Source organism: Silene latifolia, chromosome 3 (assembly GCF_048544455.1).
Source record: "Silene latifolia isolate original U9 population chromosome 3, ASM4854445v1, whole genome shotgun sequence".
In the NCBI taxonomy this organism is placed as follows: Eukaryota; Viridiplantae; Streptophyta; class Magnoliopsida; order Caryophyllales; family Caryophyllaceae; genus Silene; species Silene latifolia.
In genome coordinates, this window is record NC_133528.1 from 12,238,185 (window position 1) to 12,258,420 (window position 20,236).

At 35.7% G+C, this 20,236-nt stretch overlaps 3 protein-coding genes across 3 annotated transcripts; 2 read left to right on the top strand and 1 right to left on the bottom strand.

Annotated features, from left to right (window-relative positions):
* Positions 1–829: 829 nt before the first annotated feature.
* Positions 830–1,465, bottom strand: LOC141648677 (mitochondrial import inner membrane translocase subunit TIM23-3-like). Its single transcript, XM_074457401.1, has one exon. The coding sequence runs from the start codon at positions 1,463–1,465 to the stop codon at positions 830–832; it is 636 nt and encodes a 211-aa protein (XP_074313502.1).
* A 5,562-nt stretch (positions 1,466–7,027) lies between these two features.
* LOC141647222 (trihelix transcription factor GTL2) lies at positions 7,028–9,873 on the top strand. The gene is made up of 2 exons (XM_074455334.1): positions 7,028–7,519; positions 8,047–9,873. Exons 1-2 carry the CDS (start codon positions 7,170–7,172, stop codon positions 9,623–9,625), a joined length of 1,929 nt encoding a protein of 642 aa, XP_074311435.1. The 5' UTR covers positions 7,028–7,169; the 3' UTR covers positions 9,626–9,873.
* A 2,907-nt stretch (positions 9,874–12,780) lies between these two features.
* Positions 12,781–20,199, top strand: LOC141647224 (argininosuccinate lyase, chloroplastic). The gene is made up of 8 exons (XM_074455335.1): positions 12,781–12,861; positions 13,938–14,417; positions 15,332–15,595; positions 17,712–17,828; positions 18,095–18,243; positions 18,775–19,066; positions 19,342–19,506; positions 19,695–20,199. The coding sequence occupies exons 2-8, from the start codon at positions 14,085–14,087 to the stop codon at positions 19,962–19,964; spliced, it is 1,590 nt and encodes a 529-aa protein (XP_074311436.1). The 5' UTR covers positions 12,781–12,861; positions 13,938–14,084; the 3' UTR covers positions 19,965–20,199.
* The last annotated feature ends 37 nt before the right edge of the window (positions 20,200–20,236 follow it).

Here is a 20,236-nt window from a genome sequence, read left to right on the forward strand (position 1 = left end):
TCATTTATTATTTTAGGAAAAAATCATCTCACCAAGATTAGCTTTGTTTCAGTTAGTACATGTCAGCTTTGCGGAGGTTTCTTGCATAGTGCTCCAAAATGTTGCCAAGGATTGTTCTGCGAAACCAATCGTTCATTTCCTGATGCTCCCGGAGTTTGCATGCCAACTTCAAAGTAATCGTTTTATTTTTCCGTTCCAAAAACTTTTAAATGACGATTTCAATTCCTATTAGCTCTACTCGCATGTAGAGTTTGTGTACCGTTTGTGTAATAATAGGTGTACCTTATTACTCGTGTAAACATAATAATATCGTATAATTCGTCAACATCCTCTCTTTCTACCACTCGTCCAATCACAAAAACTTGTTTCTTGGAAGATTATATTAAAAAGGGTAAACTTAGGAAAAATAACATCGAAACTATCCCAAAGCGACAAGTTAGGAAAAATAATGTCGTGTCGAAATTATACAATTTATAAGGAATCAACGATATATTCCAATCATAAATTAGCAACATATACATACAATTGAGTGCAAAATCTCGTCAATTCGAAAAATTCCCCGCTCTTACGAATTCATAACTCGCTCCCAATTGATCGAAATCATCAATTCGAAGATGACCCCTATAACAAATTAGTTAATCGTAATACGATTCTACACACAAGATAATCTAATCTAATCTAAATCTAAATAAATACTAATTGTGCTCATATTTGTTTTAGACTAAAACAAATATAAGCAGAATTAGTAATTCGATCAAGAACCTATTACATAATAAACTTATGTAAAACCGATTTATAATAATTGTAATAATAATAATAATAATAATAATCAATATTTATCAAACTTGGCTCTCAAATCAGGACCAAACCTATTAATCAACTCCCTACCACCAAGATAAGCACCAGCCAAAACTCCACCAACAGCAGCACCAACAGCAGCACCCCTAACACCACCAACAACCCGAAACAACGCACCGGTACCGACACCAGCCAAAACAACACGCAAATCATCGTGAATTAAACCATCACTTAAATAGTTAATCCCACCATCAATACAACTATAAAACACCCCCAAAACCGCACCTCGATTCCCCACTCTCCTACCAACTGACCCAGTACTATTCAAAACCCTACTAGCCCTAATCTTCAACGAATCGCCTCGTTCCGCTGCCTTGATCCCTTCTACCACTCCTTTGGCTCCCCCAAGAAAACTGCCGCATACCCATGATGTACCAGTGTAGAATGTGAGATAATCTGAGAAACCACGGCGTTGAGGGTTATTCGCATCATCTTCTTCGAAAAGAGTTTCTAGTTTTGTGGGTATCTGGTAGGTGAGTTTTTGTCCGGGGTAGAATCCCGGAATGCCTTTGAATGGGTTGTATTCTGTGTATGTGTTTGTTGGTGGTTTGAATTCGTCTCCTTTTAGTTCCGTTTCCTTTTTTTGGTTGTTGTTGAAGGTAAACATGGTGAAGGAATTTGGGATTTTTTTTTTTGGTATGGTATTAGGGTTTATGATTGGGTTTATATACGTGATTATTTGGTGACTTGTTCTTCAAGTCGAAGTTCGAAATTTAGTTTGATTGTTTTGGAATTTCGGATTTTGGAAATATTTTTGGTTTGTATTTGTATTTGTATATGGGTAAAATAACTGAAAGCCCAATAAGAATTGGGGTCGGTCGAAGTAGTTGAATATGATTAGAATTCCAACATTGGTGGAAAATTGATCCGGTCCACTTTCATGTAGGAAAACTAGTTCTTATCTGAGACGGTTTTATAATATCGGTCCAAATTGGGATTGGATTAGACTGGACCGATGAACCCGGAGATTGGTAAGCCCTTTTCAAGGCTCATAGATGGAATTGGTTCGGTTCGGTCCGGAGTAGGGGTTCATAACACTTTTATAAACCAAATTATGGTTCAGATCGGAGACCGTTTGGTTGAATTTTCCACTTCCGGACACTGAACCAAATGACAAGCAGTTCGATTCGGTTTATCAGTCAAAAAAGATTTTTAAACAACCTAAGTTCACTCAATTCAGGTATAAGATGCGAGTTTGGAATGAACTAAACACACACCTTTGCGTTTGTTTATAAAAAGAAAAATAATAATTTTCATACTCGTACGCCAAACAGAGGAGGCGTAAGTTTTTTATATCTAAGGAGGGGTGGAAAATATATTGATACTTGGGTGTTATTAGGCCCGAAAACACGAACCGATCCGATTTACTGGACCCGAAAAGGTTGACCCAAGACCCGAACTACAACACTCAAATGTGACTGAAACCTAAATTGACCCGACCTGCCCAAAACATGGCCGAGCGTTGTTGAACCATAACAGACCCGATCCAAAATGACCCGATCCAAAACTATTCAACTTGAAAATGACCCGACAAAATATAACTTTAATTGACTTATTAAAAAGGCTAATTTAAAAACACACTTTACATTATTTACGTTAAAATAAGGAATTTATCCTCAAAACTAAACTAAAAAAAAATCAAAACTTATTTTTATCTCTTAAATCATTTCGAAAATGACCCGGCCCTAAATAGGCAAGAAATAATACAAAATGTATTTTTTACTCTTAAATTCAACCAGAATGGATCGGAACCGGAATCCCAAAATATAATGGATCGGAGAATGGATCAGAAAAATTCCGGTCTGAGACCGGTCGGGGCAAGTTGAACCGGAATTTGTCTACATGCCCACTTTTTCAAATTTAAGTCCAAAAAGCCGGTACAACGGACTGGATTAAGTAGGCCTATAATGTTTTTTGAATAATATTTTAAGAAAAAATTCAAGTAAAAAAATTCTGGTATTTCCAATCCGGATTGAAAAAAACCGGTCGAGACCATAATCTAAAAAAGTTGGACCATAGATTGGAGCGAAATTTTTACTTCTGGTTTTGGTTTCGAAGATTCGGTCCCCGACCGGTCCATTTTTCCAACTTGAACCGGATTTTGCACATCCTACCTGACCTGCTTGGCTCGAAAATGACCTGACCAATATATCGAAATAGACTCGAAACCCAACTCGACCCGAAATAAGCTAAAAATGTGGCATACACGAACTGGCCCGACCCGTATTAACCCGACCGAACCCAACTGGTCTGTTTAACGGTTCTAGGTATTATTGTGAAAATTATACTCCCTCCGATCCGCTATTTTCTTCCCCTTTGATGTGGGCACAATGATTAAGGGTGAGAGTATTATATTGATAAAGGACATATCGATCCGCTATTTTCTTCCCCATTGATGTGGGCACAATGATTAAGGATGGGTGTATTATATTGATAAAGGACATATATGGGGTTGAGTGATAAGAGAGAGGGATGAATAATCAGAAGTTAAATAATGAATTGTAGGCCACAAACATTAAAGTAAGGAATAAGAGAGGAGTAAAATTGTAAAAGAGTTGGGTGGAGTTTGGTGATTTGAGAGAGGGATGAATAAAATGAAAGTAAAAGTTTACCAAAAATAGAAAAGAAAAAAACCTGAATAATCCATTTTAGTAAATAAGGAAGAATATAGAGAATTGGAGGGAATACTTTTTTTCTCATAAAAATATAAATATTTATAGTTTTTTTTCCTAATAGTTTTCCAATGCAACCTCCTCCTCAACTTCAATAATAGAATGGTCTCACCCTAATTTATTACAGTTTTGTTTTTTAGAAACTTATTCCAAAAAAATACCACCATTTTTTCAAGACGACCATTATTCAATTATAGAATTAGGAGTCGTTTAGTTCATCATAGGAAGATAAATATTCGGAGAAGATTAAATTTATATGAACTTGAGAATAATGTGAATTGTATAAATGTTGTTCGATTTATGTGGGAACTTCCACTTACCTAGCGTTTAATATATGTGGAAACTTCCACTTACCTATGAGGTTTAGATAAGTGACTTTGACTTCCTACATTGTGTAGGAATTGAAGTTCAATAAAAAGGTCTACTTCCACAAATTGGGCAATCAAACAAGCGTTCATTTAACTATCTCCCACATAATTATTTCAATTTCCATGAATTTGAAAAGCAACAAACAACCTCTTAATATATAGAAGAGAAGAATCCAATATTAAGAAATTGTATGTACCACTTTGACCTTTATTTAGACGAACTATGACGGTCATCGTTATTATATATCAAGCCTCTTGAAGCTCTTGCTAAAATCTGACTCATTAGAACATTCTTAATCAACCTTAGAAGAAAAGTGTTCGAGAAAAGTTTGCGCTCGGGCTCGACCTCTAAAATTATATGAGTGGATGAGATCGAGCTTTCGAGTTGACCTCGGACACATGAACTTAGCCGAACTCGATATCAACTCGGCTTGTTGGTTACACTTCGAATTTTGGTGTAAACCATCTAGGATGTCCACCGTCGACAACAATGTATAATTCTTTACCGCGGGTGCTCTCACAAAGAGGTAAACAATGGTTGGCCAAAGAACTTGCTCCATTCCCATGGACCGGGATCAAACCCTTGACCTCATGGTTAAGAGATGAGAAGATTGCACCACATCAAACCCATTTGGTTACACCTCGAATTTGGAGTATATAATTTTTGAGATCTAATTCTTTTTCTTTTATGTCTCAATTAGAAAAAAAAAATACAGTATATAAACCTTGGAAGTGACACTTCATAGTCGATACAATCGTACTAATGCATCGATTCTTACCATGACACAGACATATAGTATAGGAACAAATCTTGTTGCATAAACAAAAGTGGGAAATAAATAAATAATTGAGCAAAAATTCAAAAACGTTTGTTGTTGTAAAAGTGTAAATAATTGAAAATGGTAAGAGAGGAACATAAAGCATGCACGTTGATACTGGCATACATACATACATTGCTTTAAATTAAGACTGCATAAATAAAGTGTCGATTTCGTCAGCTCCAAATTGCTACTCCTATTATATGCACCTGGATCTGTTACACTAGCTACAATGTATCTGTGCAGTTATTGTTGTACGTGATTGAGTTGTTAATGTAATAATGTGTGTATCTATCTACGCATCAAATTCAGGTATAGTGTACCAATTGTACTATATCGATCTCTAGTCATCTTGATGATACGTAGTACGTACTCAATCGACGTAGTAATTGGTTAAAACGGACCATTATTATATTATTAATCAGAATTTGTGTTATATTCTACCGAGTATATTTTCCTTTTTCATTTGGAATTTATTAATTTGAAAAGAGATATGATACGAGTTTATGTTTGTATATTTGTGTAAATTAAATCAAATTTGTCTTTGCACATTTCTCGAATTCAGTAGTTGCAATTGTTGTATACTTGTAATAATCTTGATTCTGATAAAAGACTATGCACCAAAAAAATGTTAACTCATAAGTATTACTGTACATTAATGTGTTCACCAATTCACTAAACTTTTTGCCTCGTATGATTAAAGCAACATATGCAAATAACACAGAGATTGTAAAGTTATTAGCAAGTCTCTCTTAAACTCTTAACTCGGTAATTTGTCTGAACAAAGAAAACAGATTAAATATACCTCCGGCTCCACTAAGCATATACTCAAAACTTTTTATTAGTTCCTATTAGGATTGGTCAAACATAAGGGCCGACTCCGCACGACCAGCCCCTCGATCACTTTTGTCCCGGTCGGCCGACCCGCCTTCTATCCCAGGCCGGTTTCGTGTCCAGAACATTAAACCCAGCCCATTCCCAACCCATACCTGCCCTAAATCCGCCCAAAGCCCACCCATCATGTCACCTTTTGCCCGGCCCGCATGCAGCCCGACTCGATCTGCGGCCTACCTCAGGCCGGTTTCGGGTTCCTCAAACCAAACCCAACTCGACCTGACCCATTTCACCAGCCTAGTTCCAATGACATCCTTTTTTTATCTTATGTGCAATACTTAACTTGTTTTAATTGTAAGATGAGTGAGTACCATCTTAAATAAGAATTTATGAGGTATTATTACACTAATTTGTACACAAAGCTATATGTACATCATCCTAGACGTATAAAAATAAAGAAGATGAAAAGAAGCCAAAATGATGGGTGGATCATGTCGGTACTATGTTGAAAAACACCTAACATAAATACAAAGGTCCCATACTCTGCATATGTTCACGTGCCCTGCTAATTTTCTGCCCTTAATTTCACCACCATTCATCACACTCATCAGTCATCACCATCAACTTCTTGCATTGCATTGGATTCTTACGTATCTTATGCTGTTACATAAAATCGCACACCAACACCCTCCATTTGTAGGACACCACCCCAATTAAGAACCCATCTTATCAGTTATAACCTTATTATTAGATCGGGCATGTAACATGTTCAATTGTTCATTAGACAAACCTCCTTGATGGACGGCAATTTGGAAATTATTAGTAACCTTGTTGTTAGGGTGCAAACTCATGTCCCACATCGGTAGAATAAAGATGAAAGATCATCTTTATAAGTGTCTACAAAATATAATAGTACGAGGTCTTTTGGGAAGGAGCCCAAGAGTAAATCCGTGAGGGCTTGGCCCAAAGCGGACAATATCGTACTATTATGGGTTGTGGACACAGATGCACCGGAGGCCCAACACGTGATATTCACGCACACGGTTGTCAACTCATTTCAGTTCAGTTTAGCTCTATAGAGTTAAGCTAAATCGAGATGAGCTACACTAAGCTGGAATTAAACCAGAAAAAACATAACCTTAATACAAAACTCGCCTACCTAATTTACCAAAAATTAATAATTTGAGAATTGATGAACTTTTACACTCTATACACAACAAATGATGAGAGTCTTAATTAAAACAACAAATGATAAGTCTTAACTAAAACAACTCCGAATTGTCTTAATCTAAACCAAATAAATCCAAACTTATATCCAGACGTAAATCTATAATAGCCCGATCTAAAACACAATGTGAATCGTATACAATAAACAAGCCACCCAAATTGACTAGGACCCAAATAACATGTTTGTCATGTCATATTATGTCTAGTACTAGTATCTATCTACCCATACTATTATCAATTGACCCACAAGTCCACAACCCCCCCTTAAGTTTCCTTCCCTCATAAAGAGAAGTGGGCTTCTAATATTTTTGGTGTTGTATAACACACACACACTACTTTACTACACTATACTACTAGAGACTAGAAGAACAAGGTTTATTAATGCACAAAAGATGTTTGATGAAATGCCAGACCAATTTTATCAATTTTTAGCAGCAACTTCAAGAACAACAAATAACATTATTACTACAACTTCTACTACAACACCAACTAATATTACTTCAATTCCTCTTTCTTTTTCTCTTCATCATCCCAATTTCCCACAACAACAACAACAACAACAAGCACAACAAGCTAGTTTTGATGCTTCTTATTTTATTCAACAACAACAACAACAACAAGCTAGGTTGTCTCAACCCGTCGCGCCGTGGTCGACTGAGGAGGTTCTTGCCTTGCTTAAGATCAGATCTGCTATGGATAATCCTTGGTTCCCTGCTGAATTTACTTGGGATAATGTCTCTAGGTATTGTTTTGCTTACAAAGTTTTGATTTTTAATGTTGGGTTTTATGGTTTAGTGTCGATTATGAAAAGGGTAAGACTGCGTACAATCAAACAAGCGTCTTTAGTGTACCTATATTGTTTCATAGATGATACTCGGTGATGCCATCTCATTTTCGATTCAGAAAAAGTGGATTGCCACTAATGATTAGCTTACATTTGGTCAAATTTGTTGGTAGACCTATACATTGGTCAAGATCATAGGTGCATTGTACATAGGGCAAAATAGCAAATCATGTGCTACTCTTTAATTTTTTGTTTCTGTCATTTTCTGTAGTATTTGTCTCAAAAGGTGTTCATAAATTATTGGTTGACTACTGTAGAAATATAATGGAGAAATTATGTTAATGGTCCATGTTTAAAACAACACCCCTTATTTATCACAAATTCTAGAATAAGACGATTTTTATACAAATTGATCGTCCTATAATATGAGACCGTCTCATACGATAATTATTGCATGTTTATATGTTTATTTTTGGTTGGAACAGAAAGCTAGAAGAGGTTGGATTCAAAAGGAGTGCTGAGAGTTGCAAGGAGAAGTTTGAGGAGGAAACTAGAAGCTTTAACAACATTGTTATTAATAATTGTAGTAGTAATAATAATAACAAGAATAATAATAATGTGATTAGTCAAAATTATAGGCTTTTTGGTGAGCTTGAAGAGCTTTATAGTAATACTACTACTACTACTAATGGTGATAAGGGTAATAATATTAATGATCATAATCATGAGCAAAATTCTGCTGATCAGCTTAATGAATGCGCGGATGTGAGTAATGAGAATGAGAATGATCAGGGTGGAGAAATACAAGAAAATGTAGAAAAGATGGGAGAAGAGAACTCGGGAAATGTTGAGACGGGTGTACGAGACGAGGACGAGGACGGTTTGGAAGAAGAAGAAGAAGATGGGCATTCTGTAGGTGATGATAGTGAGAAGACTGAGGAAAATTCTAAGGAGGGGAGGAAGAGAAAACGACGGAAGAAGTTCGAGATGTTTAAAGGGTTTTGTGAAAAGATTGTGAATAAAATGATGGCTAAGCAAGAGGAGTTTCATTGCAAGATTTTACAAGATATGGTGAAAAGAGATGAGGATAAGAGTTCAAGAGAAGAGGCTTGGAAGAAGCAAGAAATTGATAGGATTACTAAAGAGTTGGAAGTTAGGGCACATGAACAAGCTATTGTTGGTGATAGAGAAGCAAAGATACTTGGTTTCTTAAAGAAGTTTTCATCATCATCATCAACAACAACAAACAATTTGAGTGGAAATGTTAGGATCAAGGTACCAAATACAACTACTACTACTACAACTACAACTACATTGTCTACTTCATCAATTTATTTGAGTCAAGATTCTATTAGTGAAACAACCCATGATCAAAATTCTATATCAAATTTGGTGATCCAACAAAAATGCAACTTACTTAGTGCTCCTCAAAGTCTTGATAGAATGGAGAATCAAAAGTTGTCATTGCCCATGTTGTCTTCATCCATGAACCAATGCTCGAAAAACCCTAATCCCGGTATCAATTCTAGTGAGAATGATTTATCGACTAGAGTAACTTCGATTTCAACTACTACCCATAAATCATTTGCCTCCAATCATACCAGCACTGATGCAACGGGTCAGGTTACTGACTCAAAACATGAAAATGTTGTCAAGGATGATACCGGGAGAAGATGGCCAAGAGATGAAGTGCTAGCATTGATTAACATAAGGTGTAGCTTATTCAACAACAATGGTGATCACCTCCATGATAAGGAAAGTCTCTCAAAGGGTCCTCTATGGGAAAGAATATCACAAAAGATGATGGAGTTGGGTTACATGAGAAGCTCAAAGAGATGCAAAGAGAAATGGGAGAACATAAACAAGTATTTTAGGAAAACTAAGGACTTGAACAAGAAAAGGTCAATTGATTCAAGGACTTGTCCTTATTTTCACCAACTAAGCCATTTATACAACCAAGGGGCTCCACTCCATGGTCAATCGGATCGTTCCGTAAGCCTCGTTGACTCGCCGGACAACCAGTCAATGGCTTTATCAGGTGCTCAAGGTGGGTCTAGTACTTGAAATGGTGCAATTACGTCTACTGTGCATGGTAATGAGGGTAGTGTGGTCCATGTATGTCTTAGCTGGGTTCGGTTTTTGAATTTTAAAATATCACTTCTTACCTTTTGTTACGTGGTGGACATCTAATATCCATATTAATGAATCCGAGTACATGGTTTAATCTTATGGTAAGAAAATACGGGTTAAGTTTTGTATAATTAAGTATCTTGTCTCAACATCAATAAATCATTTTATTTGTTTTGAGCTAATCGAAACAGGTACCGAATAATGAGTAGTTTCTCTTTTAAGTCATTTTCATGCGTTAGCTTAAAATTCCACTCTATAATTTAAAATTTATGAGAATACCTGAAAAAAAGTGATGTATTATAATGAAAATGATTGTTCGATTCGTACACGAAGTTCAGTGAGTTTAGGCCCATGTCTTTTGATTTACCGCTCAATTATATGTTCATGAATTTTCATTTAAGACGAAAGTATCCATCTTAACCTTAAAACGGGTCAAATGATAACTCATTTGTATAGATAAGACAAACATCTTGCTATCTAGTTAATGCTTTTGCCTCTGGCTTGTTGGCAGCGAATTGCAAGCTCTCCTCACTGAGCTTCGCCATCTAATTAAGTTTGCTACCCTTGTCTACTGCGAGATAATGTTGAAGTGTTTTTTTTGGTGTAAAAAAATACGGGTTAAGTTTTGAATAATTAAGTGTACCTGCCAAGTAATCTTGTTCAACATCAACGTACAAAACACATCAAAATCGATATTAATTTATTGCTTTTATGTAATAGCAAGATTAAAACTTGTCGGTAGGAGGACAGAAAAACGTTAAATAGAGCTAACGAGTGATGTCATATAGAAAACTCAAAAACAGTCCAAACTTTTTTAAAAAATTCAAAATTTTCATTATTCAATTAAGACGAATACCTCTACTAACCCTCCTTAGCTTCAATTCACCCGCTGATCGTGCAAGTTAACTACTTCTAATAGTTTGTTAATGACACAATAATGCGTAGAGCTAAATGAGGCGCGCCTAGATTTACTAAGGACTTGTTCTTCTCAGCTCACTTCAATTCCGCTCAATTCAATTCAGTTTACTTTAATTAGTTCAACTCTTATTTCAGCTCTATTTATCTCAGGTAATTTCAATTCATTTTAGCTTAATTTAGTTCAGTTCTCCAATTCCATTCAACCTAAAAAAAAAACAGGACGATAATTACTTATTATTTTATGTCTATCTTCTAAAATTAACCTCTACAAATGATGGGTTATTAGTGTACACAAATTCTTGTTTGTGACGGGTTATTAGTAACGGATACCATTTTACCTCACAAAGTACCCACTTTTTCTCTCTTTGCAACACTATTCATGTGGTCCCCTTTCTCCACTAACTCATTTTGTTACCATTTTATCTCACAAAATATCCGCCACAAATGGTAACCCGTCAGAAGCGAGACCAATTGATTAGTGTATTACCTATAGGCTATAGGCCTATATGTTCTTCCAAATGCAGGTGACCCTTCAGCGAATTCCTTGATCGTGCTCCACTTTCTTTAACTAGAATTTCAACTATTGATTGATCCACTATAAAAGTCATGAAGGTACTACCTTGGTTAATGCAAAAAACTTTTCAGAACAATTAAATATAGCATAAAAGAAGACAAAAAATAAAGGCAAGTGTTTCACATTAAAAAAAAAAAGAATCAATATTTTATAATAACCAACAAATTTATCATCACATTAAAATATCAAGCTACTAAATTAAACCGATAGTATATATTAGTGAGACTTTTAGGGGTTAAGTGAGCCCCTCGCTGTCAGATATAAGGGCCGACCTACTAGCCGAGTCACCTTTCACCCGGCCCGGTTGGCCCATATACAGCCCGACCCGCCCACTCACTTGGGTCGTGGATCGGTCCATAATTCACCTACCCGCCCCGCCCCAACCCTAACCCGATCTAGGCCCGTCCAAATCCCGTCCCTTGACCCTACCCTGGACCGATTTCGAGTCCACCTCCACCAAGCCCGACCCACCCATCCCTCCATCCGGGTGTGCCGTAGCCCGGCTCGACCCTTTACCTGCTCGACCCAATCCCGCCCGGCCGTTTGACCACCCCTAAGGCGGTCACGCATAGTCAAACAAGGTCAATGTTTTGTAACATGCTTTGACTTTAATTTACCAAATGAGGATATGAGCCCAATAATGTAGGCCAATGAGTAGCTCATTTAAGCTATAAGTATGATGAAAGGCAAGGCAAGGCAGGCAGGCCCAGATAAAAGTACATAATCCATGAACATCACATGCGTCCTTAAATGCTTGGCAGCATTTTAGGCTTTTAGCTACCATTTTCCAGGCCCCCCACTTCATACTCGTCTCATGTGGTAGGACATCTTGTCATCCTCCACCTCCATAGACCACACTCAACGCCTTTCTACTCTCTACGTGCATCAATCATTCAGTAGTAGTACTCGAGAGGGATCCTTCGGTTCAAAAGCCTGAAATTGTGAGTGTATTGTAATTTGATAGCATAGAGGTATTGGATAGGCGCCAGGGGCAGTGCTAGGATTTACGGTTAGGGGGGTAAGAAATTCCAGCAAGGGCGAACAAGTAATACCCTAAGATTAAATTGAAATAAATTCGGAACTTTTAACTAATAACTGCGAGATTTTCATTTTCCTGCGGGGCACGACCGTCCTTGTTAGCGTCCCCTAAATCCACCACTGATAGTAGCTGATTGGTTTATACTTCAGTTGTAAGATTGATAATGAAGTTTGAAAGCTAGGGCAAAGTTAGTTATGCGTTTTAAGAATTTAATGTTGTTCTAACTTAATCAGGGTGGGTTCAAACATTAGGTATGTGTATATGTAGCTTTGTTTAGACTTATGATGGGGGTTTTACTAACCTTGTAATCATAACCGGCTTGACTCTGTAAACTGATTACAGTATGTTTTTTTTAACGTATTTTGGGCCGGGCCGGGCCCGGCCTAGCCTAAATTCAGTCACAACATATTCCCATATCCGGTCCTAATTTTATGGCGGCCTTATTTTGGGCCAGGCACGGGTATTTTTTGGGCCAAATATCAGGCATTCAAGCCCAGATCTGGGAAAATATTGATCTGGGTTAGGTCAGGCCATCGGGTTTGGACCGTTTATTTGATCAGTTCCACCATGTAGGCTTGAAATTTTGAAACCCGAAACGAAATTAAACTGTTACGTATCGAACTAAACTAAATAAAACTAGTTAGGCCCTGTTCTTTTGGACTGAAATTGTCTGAACTGAACTGAACTGAACTTAATGGAGCTGAACTGAACTGAACTGAACTGAACTGGTCTGAACTGAACTGAACTGAACTAATAATAAAAAGATTATATTAATAATAATAATAATAATAATAATAATAAATATTATAATAAAAATAATACCAATAATAATAATAAATATTATTATAATATTATTCATTAATAATAATAATAATAATAATAATAATAATATATTAATATAATCTAATAATAATAATCTAATAAGATATATAATAAATAAAGTAATAATAATAATATATTAGTAATATAAATGATAACATTATTAATAATAATATAATATATTAATAATAATAACTAAAAAATAAATAATAATATAATAATAATAATAGGTCTAATATAATAACTTATTAACATAATAATATTAAATATAATAATAATAATAAATATGTGATTAATAATATTAATAATGAGTATATTAATAAAATAATAAATAATAACTTATTAATATAATAATATTAAATATAATAATAATAATAAATATGTTATGAATAATATTAATAATAATAAATATATTAATAAAATAATAAATATAATATAATAATAATAATACTACTACTAATAATAATAATAATAATGATAATAATAATAATAATAATAAATGTATTAAATATATATATAATAATATAAACAATACGAATTAATTATTAATAAATATAATAGTAATATAATAAATATAAAAATAATATAATAATAATAATAATAATAATAATAATAACAACAACAACAGTAAATACATTAATATAAAAATAATAATAAGAATATCAATAAGAATAATAATAGTAATGTTGAAATAAATCGAATCGAATCAAATCGATCTCGAATCAATCGAATCGAATCGAACTTAATGGAGCTGAATCGAATGAATTGAATCGAATCGAATCAATAGAAATTGAATCAATCAATCAATCGATTAGAATCAAATTAAGTCCAAAAGAACAGGGCCTTAATTCCCTTCAAAAAAAAAATAAAAATAAAAAAATAAAAAATAAAACTAGTTAATCGAAATTAAACCAAACGAACCGGGGCTAACTCCTCATCAGTCAGTCATCGCTCTTATCACTCATTGTCTCACTCCCTCCTCAGTCCCACCCATTAAGCAAAACTTAGGGTTTTTCTCCAAAAACAATCAATTTTTACCATCAATGGCAGCTTATACTTCACAAATTCATCAAACATCAATCTTCTCCTCCTTACCAACTAACCCAAAACCATCAAATCCCCAAATTTCAATCTCTAAAACCCACAAAACCCTAAAATTTTACACGAAAACACCCCGAAAATCACTTAGATGTGCCTCAATGAGCACTACAATGAGTACAGCAAATGGAAAAGAGGCTAAATTGTGGGGAGGAAGGTTTGAAGAAAGTGTAACTGAAATAGTTGAGAAGTTTACTGAATCAATTTCATTTGATAAAGCTCTTTATAAACATGATATTATGGGTAGTCGTGCTCATGCTTCCATGCTTGCTCAACAGGTTGTTATATTTGTTTATGTTTCATGTTTGATTTGGTGATGTTTTGATTGTTTCGTTTAAGTTGGTCTCCCTTAAGACGGTCATATCTGTTGGTATAAGTCGGAGCATATACTACCCCCTATACATAGATGGGAGAAGTGTTTGTCATTCCCTAGGCATTCGGCCTTTTGTCGTCTATCTATTATATGTCCGTCTTAAACGAGAATTTATGCTCTTTTTTGTGTTTTAGGATGGTCGTAGTTGTAAATGATGTTGGGTTTTTAGTACATTTGCATATTTTGTAGTTTTGATTTTGAAACTTATTGTTATAGAGAGATGAGTAAAGCTATGGACGGTCTTGTTCCGGTCTTCACCGATCTTCTCCTCTTACAAACAGATAAAATATATAGTAGCCCCTTTTATTTGTCATCATGCAAGCAAAATATAAGGTATTTTATTAGTATGTGAGTGGAGAAGGTTGGAGAGACGACTCGAAAGAGAAGTTCCTTAGCATTGTGTATTGAGAGATTGCTTTGTTGGTTATTAGATTGATGCTTGATTTTTAGTTTTGGGCAGCTAATTTGTGGTGGATATTGCAAAGTAGTGAATAGTCCCTCCGTCTCAATTATTAGTTTACTTGGATTAAAACACCACACAAAGAATATAGAAGGTTAACAAATGATTGAGATGGATGGAGTAATGTCCATCTCTTAGTTAAGCCAAACGGGTGTCAATATACAATGTATAGTTGTATACCTATGAATATTGTGTTGTGAGATTATGTAAGTAGAGTTTGGATTATTGATGTTCATCAATATATGCTTTTTGTTAAAAGAGATCAATGGGAAGTGGTTGTTTTGACTGATTTTGTTGAGTTGTATGTTGGTGAAATAGTGTTATGGGCCATGTGATTGATGGAAAATGTTGTCTTGTAGGAACTAATTAGTGTAGATGATAGAGATAGTATACTTCAAGGCCTCTCTGAGATAGAGAGGCGGATAGAGGCGGGTGAGTTTGTATGGAGGAGTGATAGAGAAGACGTTCATATGAACATTGAAGCGGCACTTACGGATTTGATTGGTGAACCTGCAAAGAAACTTCACACAGCACGTAGCCGAAATGATCAAGTTTCAACTGATTTTCGTCTGTGGTGTCGAGATGCCATTGATAACATTGTCAATAAAATAAAAAGGCTCCAGGTTTTCTCCTTTTCCATTGGTTAATTATTTTACAATGTTAATTCAAGATGCCTGTTACTTTGGATGTGTGTCATGTCTATTATGATTTGATACAAGACACACTTCGGCACTGCATTTTGGGCTAAAACTTGGAACGTGTAAAACAAACAGCTGTTCTGACTGCTGACACACCAACTCTTTGTCATGTTAACCTGCAATCTAATCTTACTAACATTGTTTCAAACAAGTGGATATTAGTAGTCTTGACTCTTGCCGGATAACTGCTAGAAGAGTACTTTTCTTTTTGGCTATTCAGATTCTTGGTTGTGTTACATGCACATAGTAACTAAGCTGATTGTTCTACTGTGGTTCATGGGTTGCTAATATCTTGCGGAAAATATAACCACCTATTGTCATAGACGAGGGTGATTAGTACTTTTACAAATCACTACCTAATGCTTACTACCCAATAAGTACTCCATAGTATTTGTTGTGTACAAATTCGTACCACTACTATATTCCAGTTAAAACATGTAAAGAGACCGATATGCCCTTAAACTCTCTCTTCATTTAAACATTTAAGGAGGTGTTTGGTAAACGGCGGATTGAGAAATTTTCAGCATATTCAAGGCTTTTAGCATGTTTGATTCATCAATCTACTATTTTGAGTGTTTGGTAAATGACATATTGAAAGAGTAGGTTTGAGCTTAATCTACTATTTTCCAATATGCTGCTCTACCCAGCATATTCACATTAGTAGATTGTGAAATATGAATCCGTCAACAATCTACACATAAATACAACAATCTATTAACCAAAATCTGCTAATTACCAAACACTTCTACTAAATCTGCTAATTGAAATATACTAGTCAAACCTGTTAATCCAATCTGTCATTTATAATCTGCTTGACCAATCTGCTTCTGCTAATATCAATCCGCTGATTACCAAACAGGGTCTAAATCTTTACTAAGTAAAGAGACCGACTTATCACCCATGTCCCAGGGCATTGCTTCCACTCTCCCAGTGTTAGTCATTCTTGTCATTTTAGCCGAATTCTCATGTTAAGAAGTAGTTTTTGATATATATACCTGGCAAGAAGCACACGGTGGACTTAGAGCCTTATACCCACATTATTATGCTGTGCATAGACGTAGTCATTGGTATGGGTGTTTGATTTTCTTGCGGTTGCTTTTTGGAGGGGAATGAATCTAACAATTTCCTACTTTAGCCGGCTAGTATACGCTTCATTCTAGCAAGTCTACAGCCCCCCTCCCTCCTTCTCCCCTTTTTTGTTCGTTGCTCGTTGGACTTTTTTGAGGAGAGCAAAAGGAAAACACAATGAAAATGAAAAATTAATTTCTTTTGGTTTATTTTTGTGGTTATCTGGGAAGAGTAGATGGAGGAGGAAAGATGATGAAGGAGATGGTGGAAGAAAATGAAGGTAATGGTGGAGGAGATGGAGAAGAGAAGAAAGAGATGAAATTGACTAAAAGGGCGTATATTGGGGAAAAATGGAATTATTTTGTAGGGAAATAAATAAATGGCCGCAAAATGTAAGATACTTGATAATTCCGTTTTAGTTGCAGCCAGTATAAAAACCTTTTTTGTAGTAAAAAAAAAAAAAAACTATGAAGGTTTTTTTTTTCTTAATTAGGTACCCCCTTCATTTTTTCGATTTAGTCTCATCCCTCTTTTTTTTTTGAGGAGAAATTTGAAGAGTCGGACTAAAAGGAAAGGATGGAGAAAGTAGTAATTTGTTAGAAAACGTATTTAAAAGGTAGCAACTACTACCAATTTTCCCAAACGAGTGGCAAATAAGTGAACCCTTTTAATATTTAACCTATCCGTTAGTTGAATTTCCTTTCGACTTTATCTGTGTTCTTAGTCATCTATTGATTCTACACACGAATTAGCCCCACTTGTATTTTAGCTGCATAAATAAATCTGCCAATGAAAATATTATTTTAATACAGAAAATATTTTCGCTTGTATTTTAACTTGCATATTAATAAATTTGGTTGTGATTGAAATAGTTACTATCATATAATTCTTGCATATAACTCTTGCAATGTCCAAATATTCGTTGGCCAGGGATCCTAGCGTTATTAAAATTATATGCTATGTAAACTTACAGGTTTCACTGGTGACTTTGGCCTTGAAGAATGAAGACTTGATAGTTCCTGGCTATACGCATTTGCAAAGAGCGCAACCTGTTTTATTGGCACATCTACTTCTAGCATACGTTGAACAGGTCTATATTGGTCTTTTATAACTTTCTCTTATTTTTAAGAAAAGTTGCATAATTGGTATTTGAACAATTTTTCTAAAAGGACAACTTGTTAGAAAAATATTACTCCCTTAGAATCTCCGAAACCCTTTCACATTCTCAAATTGAACAAATTTGATGAACAACGGGAAAAACATATATATCCGCGCAAAAGGAAATATGCTTTCTTGTTTTTGAAAAAAAAAAAAACCAAGGGTTTGACGAAGATTGTGTTGGTCTTTTTTCTGTAGCTTGGACGTGATGCTGGTCGATTGATAGACTGCAGAGCTCGTTTGAATTACTGTCCTCTGGGTGCATGTGCGTTGGCGGGTACTGGCCTACCTATCGATAGGTTCATGACTTCGGATGCCTTAAGTTTCACTGGTCCACTAAGGAACAGGTATTTCTGATTTCTAGATGAAGCTATTCTGTCTTGTTTAGTAGCTGATTATCTTATGTGAAACATATAGAAACTATGACTGCTAGAACTTGTTATATAGTTTTCATACTCAAGATTCTCTTTTGTCCATGCTTGCTGTTATATGATCCTCAAGGCTATCCAGCATTGTTCTAAAAACAGTTTAACCCAGGGGTGTATCTAATAATATAGAAACTGTCAATGTACGCAAGCAGGCTAATAATGAGATTGATCATTGATGTGATCTTGCAGACCCTTTTAGATTTTCTTTTTCTTTTTGTTGTAGTGAAGGGTTCTATAATGGCAGCTTTTATGCCAACACATTTAGAACCAGCTAGCTAGCTGACTCTTCAGTACCGTTACTCAATGACTGTAATACCTAGCTAGCCGACTCTTTACTTTACTAGTGTGAATTAGGACTCAGGAATGTCCCTTGCTATCTATCTGTAACTGCTTAGATACATATGTTTTGCCAACTTCCGTGACTGATTTCACGTGTTTATATAAAAACAGCATTGATGCAGTTTCAGATCGAGATTTTGTTTTGGAGTTCCTTTCTGCTAATTCAATCACAGCCATTCATCTCTCTCGACTTGGTGAAGAATGGGTGGTGTGGGCCACTGAGGAATTTGGCTTTATGACCCCTAGTGATTCAGTTTCTACTGGAAGTAGTATAATGCCTCAGAAGAAAAACCCAGACCCCATGGAACTTGTCCGTGGCAAATCTGCAAGAGTTGTAGGAGACCTGGTCACTCTCCTCGTCTTATGCAAGGGACTTCCTCAGGCTTATAACCGCGACCTACAGGTACAAACTGATCACCCTGGTGTTCTTATTGAGGGCTATCTTATTTTCATGGTATTTATGGGCCCCGACATAGTATCACAATCGAGTTATAAAGTTTTCAAAGCTTACGGTGACAGCGAACACAGCTTTAGGGGTGATATCAGCCACATTTATGTCACGACAACCTTGATTAGGCCGTAGCGACCGAATCAAATCTTGATCCGAGATTTGTTGCCATGCTTATTGTTTTCCAATGGTAGACTCATTGCTTTATTTGTCACCCTGTATCTGAACAGGAAGATAAGGAGCCTGTATTCGACAGTGTGAAAACTATTATAGGGATGCTGGAAGTATCCTCCGAGTTTGCGCAAAATGTTACCTTCAACAAAGACAAAATTCAGAAATCTTTGCCAGCTGGTCATCTTGATGCAACAACAGTTGCAGATTATCTTGTCAAGAAGGTGAGATTTCTCTATTCCTTTCATAATATATACTTTATGTTTATATCGTTTACTTTTTCTTACAATTAACTCGACGTTTATTCTTTCTCTTTTATATAATTACATTTGATTTATGCTTTCTCATTTACATTTAGTTTCCTGTGTTTGTCGCTATAGCTAAGCCTAATACACTACGCACTTTCATCCAGGGTGTTCCATTCAGAACGGGGCATGACATTGTGGGACGAGCAGTTGCATTGTGTGTCTCAAAAAGTTGCACCCTTCAAGACTTAACTCTTGACGAGTTCAGGGGAATTAGTCCCGTATTTGACAATGACGTGTATGATTATCTCGGGGTTGAGAATTCCGTCAAACATTTCTGCTCATACGGGTCAACAGGTTCAGAGTGTGTTGCAAGTCAACTTGATTTCTGGGCTGAGCAACTCGGTATAGATAGAAGCGCTTACAGCCAAAGTTGAAGACAGTTGTTAGCCTTGCACTTGATAGTTGATTAATCATCTCCAACTCGTGATCCACATTCATGTACTGATTTATACTTGCCAGTTTTGAACATTAGTTGCAGTACCATGTAGCCCATTTTTTTCTACTGATTTTCGGAGCACACATGTAGATCCCTCGTAATAATTGATTGCTTCACTTTTGAGGTGCTTGTTAAAATGATTATTTGATAGCAAGATAACTGTTTTAACTTCAGCCAGTGTTTGTATTTTGTTATGTGTTGGTAGGTCAT

Bases quoted from the DNA above. Each gene is read 5' to 3' on its own strand.
- LOC141648677 (XM_074457401.1), bottom strand. From the start codon at position 1,465: ATGTTTACCTTCAACAACAACCAAAAAAAGGAAACGGAACTAAAAGGA.
- LOC141647222 (XM_074455334.1), top strand. From the start codon at position 7,170: ATGTTTGATGAAATGCCAGACCAATTTTATCAATTTTTAGCAGCAACT. The intron at 7,520-8,046 runs GTATTGTTTTGC...TGGTTGGAACAG, and splicing joins ACTTGGGATAATGTCTCTAG to AAAGCTAGAAGAGGTTGGAT.
- LOC141647224 (XM_074455335.1), top strand. From the start codon at position 14,085: ATGGCAGCTTATACTTCACAAATTCATCAAACATCAATCTTCTCCTCC. The intron at 14,418-15,331 runs GTTGTTATATTT...GTTGTCTTGTAG, and splicing joins CTTCCATGCTTGCTCAACAG to GAACTAATTAGTGTAGATGA. The intron at 19,507-19,694 runs GTGAGATTTCTC...ACTTTCATCCAG, and splicing joins CAGATTATCTTGTCAAGAAG to GGTGTTCCATTCAGAACGGG.